The 16,472-nt window shown below is 42.6% G+C and overlaps 3 protein-coding genes across 3 annotated transcripts; 1 reads left to right on the top strand and 2 right to left on the bottom strand.

Annotated features, from left to right (window-relative positions):
• The first annotated feature begins 1 nt into the window (after position 1).
• LOC145947076 (uncharacterized) lies at positions 2 to 1,542 on the top strand. The gene is made up of 2 exons (XM_083056849.1): positions 2 to 1,436; positions 1,529 to 1,542. Exons 1-2 carry the CDS (start codon positions 2 to 4, stop codon positions 1,540 to 1,542), a joined length of 1,449 nt encoding a protein of 482 aa, XP_082912975.1.
• A 3,484-nt stretch (positions 1,543 to 5,026) lies between these two features.
• On the bottom strand, positions 5,027 to 5,860 carry LOC145947083 (rab GTPase-activating protein 1-like). Its single transcript, XM_083056856.1, has 4 exons — positions 5,777 to 5,860; positions 5,624 to 5,683; positions 5,356 to 5,547; positions 5,027 to 5,264 (listed from the first exon to the last, which is right to left on the bottom strand). Exons 3-4 carry the CDS (start codon positions 5,506 to 5,508, stop codon positions 5,031 to 5,033), a joined length of 387 nt encoding a protein of 128 aa, XP_082912982.1. The 5' UTR covers positions 5,509 to 5,547; positions 5,624 to 5,683; positions 5,777 to 5,860; the 3' UTR covers positions 5,027 to 5,030.
• A 1,101-nt stretch (positions 5,861 to 6,961) lies between these two features.
• Positions 6,962 to 7,597, bottom strand: LOC145947075 (uncharacterized). Its single transcript, XM_083056848.1, has one exon. It carries the CDS (start codon positions 7,595 to 7,597, stop codon positions 6,962 to 6,964), a length of 636 nt encoding a protein of 211 aa, XP_082912974.1.
• Between the last annotated feature and the right edge of the window lie 8,875 nt (positions 7,598 to 16,472).

The raw sequence follows: 16,472 nt of genomic DNA, 5'->3' as shown, positions 1-16,472 counted from the left end.
GATGGCTAAAAGCAAGGTAGCTCCCGTCAAACAAGTAACCTTGCCAAGACTGGAACTTTGCGCCGCCACTCTACTCACCAATTTAATGCATCACGTCTGCAACACGCTCGACCTTGCCACAGTGCCGATCTATCTCTGGTCTGATTCCCAGGTCACCCTCCACTGGATCCGCGGGCACGCCTCAAAGTGGAAGACCTTCGTCGCCAACAGGGTAGTTCACATCCAAACGCAACTGCCCAACGCACGATGGAGACACGTGGCCGGACGAGACAATCCTGCAGACTGTGCATCGCGAGGAATCAATCCAAGCGAACTCATCAACCACGCATTGTGGTGGACAGGACCTACCTGGCTGCTGAGGACAGAAGCTGCATGGCCGAGCACCGAGATGGGAGCATCTGAAGAGGACCTTCCAGAGAGCCGAGCCACCAGCCTGCTGATCAAGAGGGACGTCGTTGTCGAACCGGAACTCCTTCTTCGGTTTTCCACTCTGCAACGCCTGCTGCGAGTATCGGCATGGTGTCTGCGCTGGCGTCGCACATCGAAACCCGCTGACACCCCTGGACTACCACTGGATCCGGATGAACTGGACGCTGCGCTGTTTCGTTGGCTTCGATTGATGCAAGCGCTCCATTTTACTGAAGAGGTCGCCGCCATCACCGCCGGACGCATACTATCACCACGCAGCTCGCTGGTGAAGCTCAATCCATTCCTCGATGACCACGGCGTACTGAGAGTGGGAGGACGACTCAAAAATGCTCTGCTGCCGCATGATGAGAAGCACCCGATGATCGCTCCGCCAACGTCATGGTTGACGCGATTGATAGTTGACTCCTGTCACCGCCGGACTCTGCACGGAGGAGTGCAACTCACGCTCGGATTGCTTCGTCTCCGCTTCTGGGTGCCACGAGGAAGAGCCGTCGTCAAACAGCTACTTCATCGCTGTGTCACTTGCACCAGGTGGCGGGCGGCTGCTCCACACCCGCCGATGGGCAATTTACCGCCCGATCGAGTCACTCCAGCACGATCATTTCTACGCACTGGGGTGGATTATGCAGGGCCAATACTCATTCGGACGAGCAAAGGTCGTGGACATCGCGCTTACAAGGGCTACATCGCAGTATTCATCTGCTTTTGGTCGAAGGCCATCCACCTGGAGCTCGTCTCGGATTATTCCTCCGACGCATTCATCGCCGCACTTCGCCGCTTTGTCTCTCGCCGGGGCCTGTGTACCGACATTTACAGCGACTGTGGCACAACTTTCGTTGGAGCTGACCGCACCCTGCGGGAGCTCCTCATTGCAGCGTCCTCCGATGGCCGTGGAATCGCACGTGCAGCAGCCGCTCAGGGAATCCGCTGGCACTTCAATCCATCAGCGGCCCCGCACTTCGGCGGATTGTGGGAGGCAGCCGTGAAATCCGCCAAGTATCATCTTCGTAGAGTGATCGGCGAGACCACCCTCACCTTCGAGGAGTTAAGCACGCTCCTCGCTCAAATCGAAGCCTGTCTTAATTCCAGACCGTTGCAGGCACTCTCAGATGATCCAGATGACGTCGCCGCTCTCACACCGGGACACTTTCTCATCGGGGCACCTCTCCTCGCCGTACCCGAGCCGTCTCAGATCGAGAAACCTGGAAACACGGGGTCACGATGGCGTCACCTGCAAACCATGAGGGACCATTTTTGGGGGAGATGGTCGAGCGAGTACATTCATGGACTTACCTCCCGATCAAAGTGGTTCAAGGACGAGGCATCACCCCGCATCGGAGCACTCTGTCTGGCACGCTCCGAGAACACCCCTCCGAGCCGATGGCCTCTTGCAAGGATCACGCGACTGCATCCAGGAGATGACGGCGTCGTGCGCGTAGTCACCATTCGAACGGCGACTTCCGAACTCGTACGTCCGCTCGTGAAGCTCGTGTTACTTCCGGGCGTCGACGACACCGATTCGTTACACACTGACACATAAATCACACCGCACTGTACTCACACAACACCTTTGCGAGAATGGACCCCGACTTCGATACACCACATCTCACCTTATCGTCTCACTGTCACTGCACTCACTGTAATTCACCTCACTCACCACGAAATCTCGTTGCGACTACGTGTTTCACAGTATCACCGACAATACTCACACATCGCGGCACGCGACCACACGTACATCGCAATGCGCAGCCGCGACCGCTTCAATCATCGATCACGAATCATTTGAGATCCGCGACCGGATATCACTAACAACTCATGTTGTCACGTAGTGACAAGGCGGGCGGGATGTTCAAAGCTGCAATAAATAATTATACATTATTTCTGCAATTTAAAAAAGATCTGTTATTTTGCGACTTTGAGGACAAAAACAAATAGGCAATAAATCTGCGATGACAGATACGCCAATAAAAAACAACACAAACATATAAACACGTAACAGCCACCGCGCCGGAACACAACCACCGACGTCGCATGCGCGGCCGCATCACGTGGGCACTGTAAGGCCAATCAATCGCGCGATCTAAAGACTCGCACATGACAGGCACGTGCCTACTCTGCGCGGATCACGAGGCAGCCTATAGCGTACGGCGCCTTCGAGTCACCTCTAAATGTTTGAAAATTAAGGATGATTATTGGCGCTCGGCGAAAAGGGTGACTCCTGGCCCGAATCAATAAAAGGAGCTCACCCATGATCATCCACGCCTTATCGCAGTTATCCGTCGTGAAACCGCATACCGCACGCTTGTTATACCGCTTATACCTAATTAAAACCGCAGTCGCCACCCGCTATCAACCAACTAACGATTTCGAATTACGGACTAGAATTCTATTACGGCATTATTATTAGTCGTGACAAATACTGTTTTGTTGTATATGTTAATTTTTGTGCTAATACAGTAAACATTGTTAAACTAATATCTGAGAGCACTTATCGCTTCGCTTCCTCAATATATCCACTTTCCTGCACGCGCTCGTGAACATATTGTATGGCATAAAAGTTATGAACTTCTTAATATTAAATATTTTACATGAAGACGTGCGATATCTTCCTTTATTTCAATAATAATATTGTTGAATGAAATTACAGGGTATACAGTGTGTATGTGTGGTTTATACGTAAGATTAGCCTACAACTTTACATAATTCTGTTAACAGACCATTTCGACTGTTTTGTAGTATTTACAGAAATAAAGACTTTCATTTTTTGAGTGATATAACTGGTTATTCGCTAGAGTACAAGCAAAACGTGACATAAACTTTACTTGCAATCGTGTACACAGTTTTCCTTAATTTTATCGCATTTTAATAAATTCCTTTTTTAATCGAGAAATTAAATAAACATGAATCGTGTTTCAAATAAATCGAATTGTATAACTCAATGGCATAAATGCCATAAATGAATATGTTTGTAGAATTATAGACAATTTTAGTAATATTTCGTTGCGCGTAACAGTTTCTTTTTTAATTTTTTAAATGCAATTATACATAAATAAATATATATCATATTTGAGTAAATGGCTTACAAAGTTAAGTTTGATAGTCAAGAATGTGCTATAGGGATATATTAGCAAATTTATTGTTAAAACACTTATAATACTACATAAAATTACATATATTTGACAGAATTGCGCTTTTAAGTAGTGCCTTAATGCCAGTAAGCTCTATGGCTTTTAATAGTGTGTTTGTTTCTTGCTATCAATTTTGTCAAAACAAAGTGCAAATTGCAACTAAACAAAATTCTGAGTATCTCGCATTTATTTGTTATATTTTTTTATACGCATAATCTATTTTGCTATATTTGTATGATTAATGTCTCATTACGGAACTAGAGATAAAATATATACGCTTCGCGCGAGTTTATCGGTGACGAAAATACATATAAAAAACTAAAACAGTGAAAACTTTTAATATCAATTCTAACACACTAATTGTGAATCAGTAAAAGTATCATAACTATACGTACGTATCATCATCAATTACGTCAGTTAAATTGAAATCATTGCAGAGAATAGCTGACTTAATAATAAAAAGCAATAATGGAAGAAAACGCATTCACACAATTTTGGAATGTTATATTAATCCGGATAAAATTAATTAAGAAAAAAAAGAATAACTCTTCATTGCTGTGTTACGCGATATAAATCTTGATTTATATTGTATATTGATATCGCGCATTTGTTGTGTTACTTGAAAGCACTGTATACACGGTAGAAGTTTCTACATTTTCTCCCTTTCATACTTACGACTAGTTTCGTACAAAACGCGGCATATATTACTTATTTTGTGTATTTTTTAATATTATAAATAATTTACCGTATGTTTGCGTACGTAATGCGATTCTTTTGGCGGTAAATTGTCGATTGTTAGTAGCCCGCGTAATAAGTGTAGTGTTATATCATTTTTTAAAAATTTTATCAAGCATAGAAAAGCACTGCTTTACATATGCTAAAAAAAAAAAAATTAAATTAAATTAATATAAAATTAATATAAGCGTGTTTATACTCGTAGAGTATTGAAAGAAAAAGATCACAGAAATTAATCTAATTTTGAAGAACAAAAAATGTAATACCAATTTTCAATATATAATTATTAGCGATAAATAGGGCTGCCTGAAAAGCACTTTGACATGCGAAATATAGCGGAAAGTGACAGAGAATTACATCATCGACTTAACAGATCAAGTCGTATGTACATTACATGTAACTACGAATATACGTCATGTTCACGTATTTGTGCCTGGCATATTTGACTCCAACTCTTCCACTGGCATTTTGTCTATAATAAAAAATTAACGAATATAAATATGAAATATCGTTCATGCGAAAGAAAGAGAAAGAGAGATAGGAAGAATATTAAACAACATCAATGAGAAATATCGATGACTGTGTTTCTATAAAATATTTTTAAAAAATTTGAATACAGATAAAATGAGCTTCTCATTCGTACGATTGATATTTTATAAATATTACGTCTTATTTTAATATTATAAAGTTTTATTGTAAAAAAATTGCTCTCTCTACTTTAAGGAAATGCTTACTGCATCACACAACTTCCTTGAGACTGTCCCGCGCGTCGCGGCTTCGAGAGTGTATCAGATGATGCAAATCGCCTCCGGGTGCGCTATCGCGTCTCAGATCTCTCAAAGCAGCCGGAGCCAGGACTTCCCTCTTGTTCGCTGCTTCCTTTATGCTGGACAAGGTTTTACTGAGCCACGGCCAGCTGTTTCGCGCGGCTTGCAGCTCGGAGGCAGTAGCGTGCAATTGATGCGTCAGATCCTGCATCGCAAACGCGATTTGTATCAAGGATTTCTATATCTTGCGATTTCGAAAAATTAATGTAACGCAAAAAAATATATATTCTTGTCACCTGATTTCGACACTCGGCCTCGACGTGAGCCAACTTGGTCTGCGCCAATTCCAATTCTAATTCGCGCACCCTTTCCTGCACTCTGTGAAGCATAGGATCTATTCGATTCTCCAAGGGATGCGCGATATCCGCTAATATATTGGACGAATCCATTATACATGTCCTGCATTTCTCACATTTTGAAACCTTCGCCTGAAACATCAGTTGTTTTATTTCTGTACACGAATAATATAACGCAAATTGAATCATAGGATGAATCGTAACGCACTCGTAATTCGCTCAACGTTGTCTTTGCGGCATTGTAATCGTCTTCAAAACGCTGACAGATCTGAAACAGTATAAATTGCGTTTCCTGCAGTTCTATGCAATTGAACTCATTTGAAATCTTACTATGTGGAATCAAATAATGTTTGGCAAATACCTGCTTGTATTCGGTTATAATGACGTTGCTTCTGCGACTTTCGGCGTCTGCCCGAGCCACCTCACGTTATAACATCTCTTTAATCTGCAACAGTTCCGCCTCCAATCTTTGCTTCTCTTCTTCGTTTCTGGCCACTGTACCTCGTAATTGTTCCACCTCGTTACTGTACTCGTCAGCATTTTCCTGTGCCTCTATACGAAGAACAAACACAATTCTCATTTAGGAGAGTTTAAAAAAATATAATTAAATATAGATTATAATTATAAGAAATATATTATAAGAATACGCCGATTTTGTTTAAAAATTTTTGACATTTTATAATTATTTAAAATTTCTCACAAAAAATATAATTATATCTTACAATTATAACGTTTTAATTTATTATGCTTTAAACTACACGATTTTATTTTTGCTACAACAATTTGATATCATTTACTCGTATATTCTGTTTGCTTCAGGTTTCTTAAATGCTTCACATGTATCATAAATATATTTTTTTCGAATACGCATCTTTGTCTTTATCTGATATGCGCAGGTGAATATACAACGCGAAATGATTACTGAGCACTGGACACTCGAGTATTACATAAGCACGCTAATTACTTTTACTCCTCATTTGTTCTTGCACTGCACAGCTCATATTTTCACGATTATTCAAAACGGATAGTCCAGAACATGACAGACAGATACACGATATCTCTCGTTAGCACGAGCAGCTGATTTTACTATATACTGTTGAGGCTTTACTCTTATATTGCATGGAAGGATTGATAAGAATATCACACTGCGTTTTTGATAGTATAAATTTATTCTTCTGAAAGTACGTAACGCTCGTGCACACAAAAATGATACAGTGAGAGATAGTGGTGACAACGTAGCAAAACAAGAAAAGAAGAAAAGCATGGTTGCCACCTTGCGAACAAAAAAAACTCTCTCTAGTGCATGCGCACGCAATATACAGAGCATGAGAAACCAGCCTTAACACTTCCGCCGTTTGAATGCTCTATTGGTCGATTGAGGTTTTATTATACATTCCAAGTTTAATACAGAGTTTTTTGAATCGATCTTTAGGCAAGGGTTTGGTAAATATATCGGCTAACTGGTTTTCTGTGGGGGTATATGTTACCTGTATGTCTCGAATTTCTCACGTATGTAATGGTATCTAATGTCTACATGTTTTGTTCTCTAGTGGAACTCCGGGTTCTTCACAAGACGAATTGAGCTTTGGTTATCTATGTGTATGACTGTCGCATGTTTAGGTTTGTGTCCTATGTCGTGTAATAGGTTTCTCAGCCAGATAGCTTCTCGTGTAGCAGTTGACGCTGCTATGTACTCAGATTCCGTAGTACTCAAGGATACGAGCTTTTGTCGTTGTGACGACCAAGACACAAGTCCATTTGCCATCAGGAACGCGTAGCCAGTTGTAGACCGCCTGGTTTCGATGTCGCTTGCAAAATCTGCGTCTGAGAAAGCTACTAGTTCGGAATCACTCCCGTCTCTTCGATATTCTATGCCGTACCCTATAGTGTTGACTAGATAGGCAATTATGCGTTTCACTGCCTGCCAATGACTAGTATCGTAGTTATTGAGGAACTTGCTTACATTGTTCACCGCATAAGAAATGTCCGGTCGGGACACTATTGCCAAAAACATTAAAGAGCCTACTGCTTCGCGATATGGTATTTTACATGCTTCTACTACATTTTCTGCGACTGAGTATAATGCGGTGTGAGGATCTGCCGGTACAGAAAGTCCTTTCGCATTTTTCATACCGAACTTGTCGATCAATTGTTTTGTATATGCACTCTGATGTATAAACATCGTTTTATTTATCCTATCGCGAACTATTTGTAATCCTACAAAGCAGCTACATTCACCTGAAGTAATATCGAACGACTCACTTAACGATTTGATTATTGATTCGAGAACTTTGTTTGATTTAGCCGCGATGATACCATCGTCTACAAAAAGCGCAAGGTAAACTAACGATTCTTTGTAGTTTCCGAAAAACACACATTTATCCGCGTCAGATTCTTTGAAGCTGAAACGTTTTAGAAAATCACGGAACTTAGTGTTCCAGCACCGAGGTGCTTGTTTTAGTCCATATAACAATTGCAAGGAAATTCGTAACAAAAATTATCTTCGAACATGGTATCCAAGAAAAGGTCTTAACCGACCAGGGTACAAACTTCCTTAGCGAAATGTTCAAGGACGTCTGTAAATTACTAACTTAAGAAAAATTGAGAAAATTCAGACAACTTACCATCCAGAAAGCAACGGAGCCTTGGAACGATCACACCGTACCTTAGCAGAATACCTCACCCGTACCTTAGCAGAATACCTTCACCACTACATTAATGCTGAACAAACAGACTGGGATGAATGGACATCATACGCAATGTTTGCATATAACACCACACCGCATACAGCCACGGGGTTCACGCCGTTCGAACTACTTTACGGGCATCAAGCAACCCTACCTACGGCATTATCGCAACCCCCGAAGCCGACATATACATACGATGACTATGCGCAAGAATTGAAAGAAAAATTACGCGCCGCCCAGCAAATCGCAAAGGAACACTTAAAAAACGAAAAGGTGAAAGCAAAGGATAACTACGACAAAAAATCGAAGAATACCACGTTCAAGGTAGGAGAAAAAGTACTATTACACAACGAAACCGTCCGCAGGGGTCGATCCAAAAAACTCGATGCATTATGGACCGGATCGTACACAATCATTGACAAAATCTCCGATGTCAATTATAATATTAAAGTAGGACGAAAGATAATAAATACACATGCCCGTTTAAAAGCGTTCATAGAATATTAAGAAAGAAAAATTTCGGCACATCTATTTCCATTCCAGAGCGCTAATGACATGGAAGATGCAGCCTACTACCGCAAGAAAGGACCTAGAAGAGGAATACGAGGTAGAACAATTTAATCGAGAGCCAGGGATATACTTCGAAAAAATCGGTTATCTACATCAAGTAGAATCCACCTGGAAGTTAATAATTAATATAGACCTAGGAACCTTAAATAAAAGATTCCACGATTTACAAAATTATATTGATCACGGACACCTCCTACACAAGATACAAAATAAAAAAAGCTGTCAAATCCAAAAAACGATTATCGAAACGGAGAATGATAAATTAACACACCTCTTAAAACGAGTAAACACCATATACAGGACACCGACAAACAAACGAAGATGACTACTCGACGGGATCGGGTCACTAGCAAAAACACTCTTCGGAACCATGGATGCCAATGACGACAAGGTCATCAAGGAACAACTACTCCTCTTACAAAATCAAGAGCAAACACTGCATCACACGATGAAAAATCAAGTAAAAATTTTAAACACAACAATTGCCCACATCGATAATCTGGAAAAAACAACACAATACAACGAACAACTACTACTCAATTTCACCACCAAAATCCAAAAACAGATGGCAAATCAAGTACAACGAGAAGAAATACACGAATACTTCTCCATAGTTAATGCCATAATAACGGATTTGATGAGAGACGCGGAAGACGTCATCGAACACTTAATGGCAGTAAAAACAGGAAGGATACATCCGAGGTTAATTCCATTAGATCAAATCATAGAAAGTCTCAAGGAAGCCACGTCACAAGTGCCCCAAGGACTATTCTTCCCCTTCGGAATCTCCGAAGACAATTGGCTCACGATTGAAAAATTCGTAACCATTAGCGCATATTTTAATAACCCTTACGTACACACTATTTTGCGCTTCCCACTAATTTCGCATCCTAGATATAACATAGTGAAGGCTATCCCCCTACCGAGTTATAGCCACGGGAATTTATTTACCTTCGCAGAAATAAACCAACCGATAGTAGCCATTGATAACGAAAATCAAACCTATCTAACAATAACGCAAAGTAATTTAGAAAAATGTGTTAATGTAGACAATCACTATATATGCGAACAAAATAGGCCCATCTATCACATAAACGACAATGCGATCTGCGAAATTCAAGCATACACACACACCCCCCCCCAGGGCAAAAGTTATGCGACATACGATATATACATTCCAATCATACCATATGGATTGAGCTGACTAACCAGCACTCATGGTTGTACTCCACACTTACCGAGCAGCCGATAACCATAAACTGCCAACACCATGAAGAATATAGGACAACCATCGCGGGGACAGGACGAATCACACTAGGCAACACTTGTAAATTAGTAACAGCCGACATGATTGTAAAAACTTCGGGAACCATAGACGGCACATATCTCCAAGCGTACTTACCAGAATATAATATCTCAAGGTTAAAAATCGAAATACCAGCGAACCTGAATACAATACAGTTAAAGAAAATAATTCAGAACCCTACCGAACTAAAGGGTTTAAGCTCGAGACTACAAGATCTAACAGAAGATCTAGACAACGTCAGCGTCAATCCGTTTTTAAAAAAACAAGTTATATATCCAATATCAGGTGATACAGCCATTCTCATTATAAGTACAATAGTCATAATATTGTACCGAAGAAATAGAAGACAAAACCCACCACGTGAAGAATAGGGAAAAGGAAAACTCGATCCGTTTTCTTTTTTCGGCGGGGGAAGGGTGTTGTAACCGTAAACACTATGACCCAACCACGACCTAAAAACCCACAAAAGAGAACGCAGAATCAGCATTTCAAAAGATATAGCGCGCGCCTCGAAATCAAAAACGCAACCGATTGCATACACGCGTTAAGACATCGCGACACATTCCAGATCGTAAAACGCAGACGATGCAAAACCGATTGCATACAGGCGACACATTAACCGAAAAACAAAACCTACTTTCGGGTAATATAAGCGCGCCTGATTAACTCCTCGGGGCCGTATTCCGAACCGAGGGCGACAAGTAATTACAGCTAATCTATTGTGAGGACGCGTTGCGATTCGACATACCAAAGAATTGTACACGTGAGTTGGAATAAACTCTTCTCTTGTGACCAAAGTGTTCTTTTCACCACCCTCGACACTCGGAGTCCTAACTCCTAAGACTAACGGACCCCTCAAAGTATCCTACAAATCCCGTTGTACCCTGAGAGGCACAACAGCATGTCGGGGTCTGGGGAATTCTTTAACCGCGAGCAACTTAGACGGATCTGGTTTTACTCCCTCGTCACTGATTATGTGACCTAGGTATCCGACCTCTTTACGTAGGAACTCGCATTTATCTGGTTGGAGATTTAGGTTAGCCCTACGCAATCTTTCGGCCAGTTTGTTGAATTTGATTTCGTGTTCGCGTAATGAGCTCGCGTATGTACAATACTATGTCATCGAGATATACAAAAAGTTCAGTTCCCTGTAGTCCGCATAGAACCTAGTCCATGAGTCGCTGAAACGTCGCTGGGGCATTCTTTAAACCGAATGGCATTCGTTTAAATTCGTAATGCCCATGAGGTGTTGAAAAAGCCGTCTTTTGCGCGTGCGACTCATGCATCGGGATTTGGTGGAACCGGATGCGAGGTCAAACGCTGAAGTATTTTGCGCTCCCTAACTGGTCGAGGATTTCTGTTATATTTGGTAGCGGGTACGCGTCGCCTATTGTTTTTTCGTTTAACGCTCGATAGTCGACGATCATTCTCCAACGCTTGTTTCCCTTTGAATCGGGCTTTTTAGGGACGATCCACAGGGGCGAATTGTAGGGAGACTCAGGGGTTTTATTACGTCGTTGTCTAATAATTCTCTAACCTGTTTGTTTATCTCGTCCTTGTGGATAGGCGGGAATCGGTATTGTTTAGTGTGGATTGGTTGGTCGTCGGTTGTTGGGATTTTGTGAGACATTTTGTCTGTGTAACCTAACATCTCGTTCGATAGACGGAATAGATCGTTATGTGTTCGTATCAAGTCGGTAACGTGTGTTAACTCTTCTTCATTTAGGTGTTCTAATCGGAGAAGCTCTCGGACGGCAGTGGCTCGATCTTGAGTATGTTCGTCTATTGCGAGAGGGGATATAGTAAACACCTTGCTCTTTCCGGTTGGAATATCGTTTTCGCGTTCGGCGGAAATTTGGTCGATCTCTTGTAGATCTATCGTCGGGACTACTAATTCGCGGTCAGTGTCGCTAGCGTTAATAACGTGAAAGTATGCTTTCCCATTTCGATTAGTGACTATCGCTTCCCCGAGGAATACGTTCTCGCAGACACTGAGACGCGGAATGTACCCTACTGCGATGTCGAGATTTTTTATATTGACATAGAATGTCGAGCGCGATCTGGCAGACACTACCACGGTTTCGCGTTGGGAAAAAGGAATTCGAATATTTTGCCAGTATACTGACCGATCTCTAAAATCGATACTACTAGCATCTCGAAGAAAATCGGATCCTAGGATTCCTTCTTGAGAAATTGGAAAATTGTTTGACACCGTGTGGACGTAGAGGGGATGTCCCATGTAAAGAACTTCGGCGGACCCGAGGGTTTTTATTTTTCCGTCTGTTATACCGCTAAGGTACAACGTGTCGTGTTGTTGAATTTTCGTCTCGGGATGTAAGTTTCGGATTTTAATTAGATTAGGAGCGGCCCCTGTATCTATCATGAATGTTGTTTCGTGTAAAAGTCCGTCAGCGACTAACGCGACGGTGGGCGCGTGCGAATGCCCTTGCAGATTTAGAGTTGCGATTCTGGCTTCTCGGTATTCGTCCCTTCGACTAAATTTACCGGGCGGGTCGTTTGAGGGGGAGCCCCTTGGTGAGGTGTACCCGACCTTCCCGCGGGGCTCAGCGCGTTAACCGACTCGTTCCTTTGTAAGTTGTTATTATACTCGCGTTTCCGGCATTCTTCGATTTCGTGGCCGCTGTTCTTGCAGTAACGGCACCATTTGTTGGGACGGTCGTTATGGCGAATAGGAGCGTTCGTATTAACATTCGTGTTATTATACGTTTGTCGTCTATCGTTGTATGTTGGGCGCTCCTCTCTCTCTCGCGTTACGGGGGGTCTGACTGGATTGCTACGTAGCGTATTATTCGGGTAGCGATCGCGAAAATAAGTTTCGTTGCGGGGTGCTGTCTGGGGATATATTCGACGAGTGTGTTCGTTACGCGGCGGTTCTGGTTCGCGGCGATCACGCGTCTTATATCGGTCCCGATCCAGCTCTTCTCTTTTTGCGAGCTCTTTTGCCTTAGCAAATGCCTCGGATGGGACGGAGTAGAGGCGTCTATAGTAGTAATACTATGAGAGTTCTAAACCAGGTCCTCTGAGGGGGGTGCGGGGCGCGGGGGGTTCTCCGAGACGAGGGGTATGACGTCACGCGGGGTGGGGGTATCTCGTAGGCGCGGGGGTTGACGTCACGCGGGTGGAGGGGGATGTTTCGACAAAGGAGGGGGCGTTTTCTGAGTGCAATATTTGTAGATGGTATCTTTACGACTTTTTTATGAGGGGTCTTAGACATTTTCCCCAAAAAGGTATAGAACAAGCGCCAATGATTGACAATTTTGTAAACTCGTTAATATAATTTTATTACGGAAGCGCCGAATGTCCGGCTGCTCGTCAACGGAGCGTTCTAGAGTTCATTAAAACTATGTTTTTCATTTTATGGACATTTTATCATTAGGAAAGGAATGAAGATTTTAGGGCCGACGCTGCGACGAACATGTCTAAACGTTAGGTGCAAAAGCGTTGACGTTCGGCAGCTTTGTACCCTCGCGGAAAATCTCCCATAAAAACGAGAGCGAAACATTTTTCTTAATATTTTTTAAGGAAGAATGCAACGTATCGGCGCCAACGTTCGGCAGCTTGTGTCCTTACTCCTCTATCCATAAAACCGATATCTCGGGAAATTATCTTTTGAGATACGCCAAATGTTAGAAAAGGAGATAGAATTAGGTGAAATATATAAGGAGGATGAGAGCGCGTCAAACCATAGTACGATTTGAAAGCGCATAGATGCAGCGGTGAAAAAAGTTTAGTGGTTACTTTCTTGTATTAGAAGTGTTAGTGGTATAATAGTGAATAAAAGAAATAATGGAAAACATCGAGCAGAACGAACGCGACCTGTTGGAGCGGTCCCATCAAATCACCACCTTGGGCGAATATTTTGAATGGGCGCTGCGCTGCGAGGACTTTATCAAACTGCTCGAAGAACGCAGTCGTGTCAAGCGTCCGCGACTCTCCATTGGATATAGACAATCTTTGGTTGCTAGAATCGCGCGACTCGAGGGTGCAAAGACTCGATTGCAGAGACAGTTTATACCCAGTGGTGGTAATTACAGTGGCGGTAATTACAGTGGCGATAATAACACGGGAAGACTCGTTTGGCGAGAGATCGATACCGCGTTCGAAAATCGGATACTGACAGGTGCGGTGATTAACGCAGACTATATCGAACCGCGACAATTTTTGGAAGACGCTAGTAGTGTAGTACTCGAGCAAGTGCAAGATGTTATAAAAATACACAACTGTGCAAAAGTAAATACCGTGTTCAACGGTGAGTTTGTGACAGGTGATAAGCGCTCCAACAAAAGCATTAACACGCGAAATTATGAACTCTTTCGCACGTCCGATTTACACCAGTGGTATGAGCGGCATGTCATCGAATCCACATTGGTGTCTCTCGAAGAGTTTCAGGAACGTGATAGCGGATGGGCATTGTCACGAATCCTTGATCTTACGGTCAACGTCAACAAGTGCAATCCTATGCGCGCGGGGTGTTATCTAAACTTACCGCGAGAAATTATGACGAAGAGAGCAGTGGTGAACGTGCGATCAACGGAAAATGCATATTTCGCGTGGTCAGTGGTGGCCGCTCTGTACCCCGCAGAAAGACATGTGGAACGAGAATTTTCATATCCCCATTACACGACAGTGTTAAATCTTCAGGACATTGAGTTTCCGATGACGTTAAATCAAATTAAAAAGTTTGAACTGGCAAATAACATCTCAATCAACGTCTACGGCATTGAGAGGAAGAAGGAATTATCTATTCTTCCGATACAGCTCACCGATCGGAAGAGAGAAAAACATGTAAATATGCTGTATGTGGAGGAGGACGACAGCGTTGGACATTTCGCGTATATAAAAAATCTATCCCGGCTTGTCAGCACGCAACTGAGCAAACACAATGGTCAAAAATATATCTGCGATCGGTATGTATATTTATTGCAAACTATATAATAATTGTAAATAAAATTGTAAATAAAATTGTAATTTTTTTTCTTTCACAGATGCTTGCACTTCTTTAATTTGAGCGAAAAATTGGAGGCTCACATTGCGGACTGTCGAGAAATGAACGACTGCGCTATCCGATTACCAAGCGATAAAGACAAGTGGCTCGACTTCAACAACTACAACAGAAAGGAGCGACTTCCCTTCGTAGTGTACGCCGACTTGGAGTGTGTGCTGAAGAAGACGCCGGAACATGCGTCATACTCCCAACATCACGAGGTATTTAGCGTTGGGTATTACGTGCAATGTTCGTACGACAACTCGTTATGCGCGTACAATTCTCGCCGTAGTATCGATTTCATGGTTCGCCGAAGAACTTAAAAATTTAGCGCATCGCGTAAAGGGTATTTTGTCTGATAATGTCCACATGACAAAATTAACGCAAGATGAATGGGAAAAATTTCATAGCGCCACGCATTGTCATATATACGAGAAATCGTTTGCGCCGGATGATACACGCGTACGCGATCATTGTCATCTGACCGGGCGATACAGGGGTCCCGCGCACTCAAACTGTAATCTAAACTACAAAGACTCTTATGTCATTCCTGTAGTTTTCCATAATCTATCCGGCTATGACGCACATTTTATCATAAAAGAAATAGCTACCGCGTATGAAGGACGCGTAGATGTGCTTCCAATAACAAAAGAAAAATACATTTCATTTACGAAGACCGTCAATAGTACCGACGACGATAAAGATCGGAAAGCTTGCATGAAATTACGATTCATCGATTCATACAAATTTCTCAATGCTAGTCTTGACAAATTGGCATCTTTTTTGAATAAGGATAAGTTAAAAATTTTGCGTTCCAATTTTTCCGCATTATTCGCTAACAATTTTGAATTATTAACGCGAAAAGGTGTCTTTCCGTACGAGTACATTGACTGCGTGGACAGGCTGCAGGACACGCGTTTACCACCACGCGAATCGTTTTACAATTCTTTAACCAGTGACACTGTATCCGAGAGCGACTACGCACACGCCGTCAACGTGTGGCAGCAGTTCTCCATTCAAACCTTGGGTGAATACAGCGATCTGTACTTAAAAACTGACGTCTTGTGGTTGGCAGATATATTTGAAAACTTTCGCGACATTTGCATCGCGAGTTACGGACTCGACCCTACGTATTATTATACTCTTCCCTGGTATACATGGGATGCCATGTTAAAACATACAAATATAACATTCGAATTGCTTCGACGATGTATCTAATTTTGACATCTCGTCAATAGCGCTCGATTCCTACAGGCTATATCCTCGAAGTAGATTTAGAATATCCGCAACATCTTCACGACATGCACATTGACCTACCGTTTTGCCCGACACGTGACAAACCGCCCGGCAAGCGGGAAGATAAGCTTCTCGCAACGCTATATGATAAGAAGCGTTACGTCATACACTACCGCAACCTGCAGCAGTGCACGCGTCACGGCTTCGCGTTACAAAAATACATCGCGTATTACAATTCACTCAATCCGCATGG

Source organism: Prenolepis imparis, unplaced genomic scaffold, assembly GCF_030444845.1.
Source record: "Prenolepis imparis isolate NDT839.2.m4 unplaced genomic scaffold, iyPreImpa1.0 SCAF_41, whole genome shotgun sequence".
NCBI lineage: Eukaryota > Metazoa > Arthropoda > Insecta > Hymenoptera > Formicidae > Prenolepis > Prenolepis imparis.
This window is presented reverse-complemented; position numbering and strand designations above follow the sequence as displayed.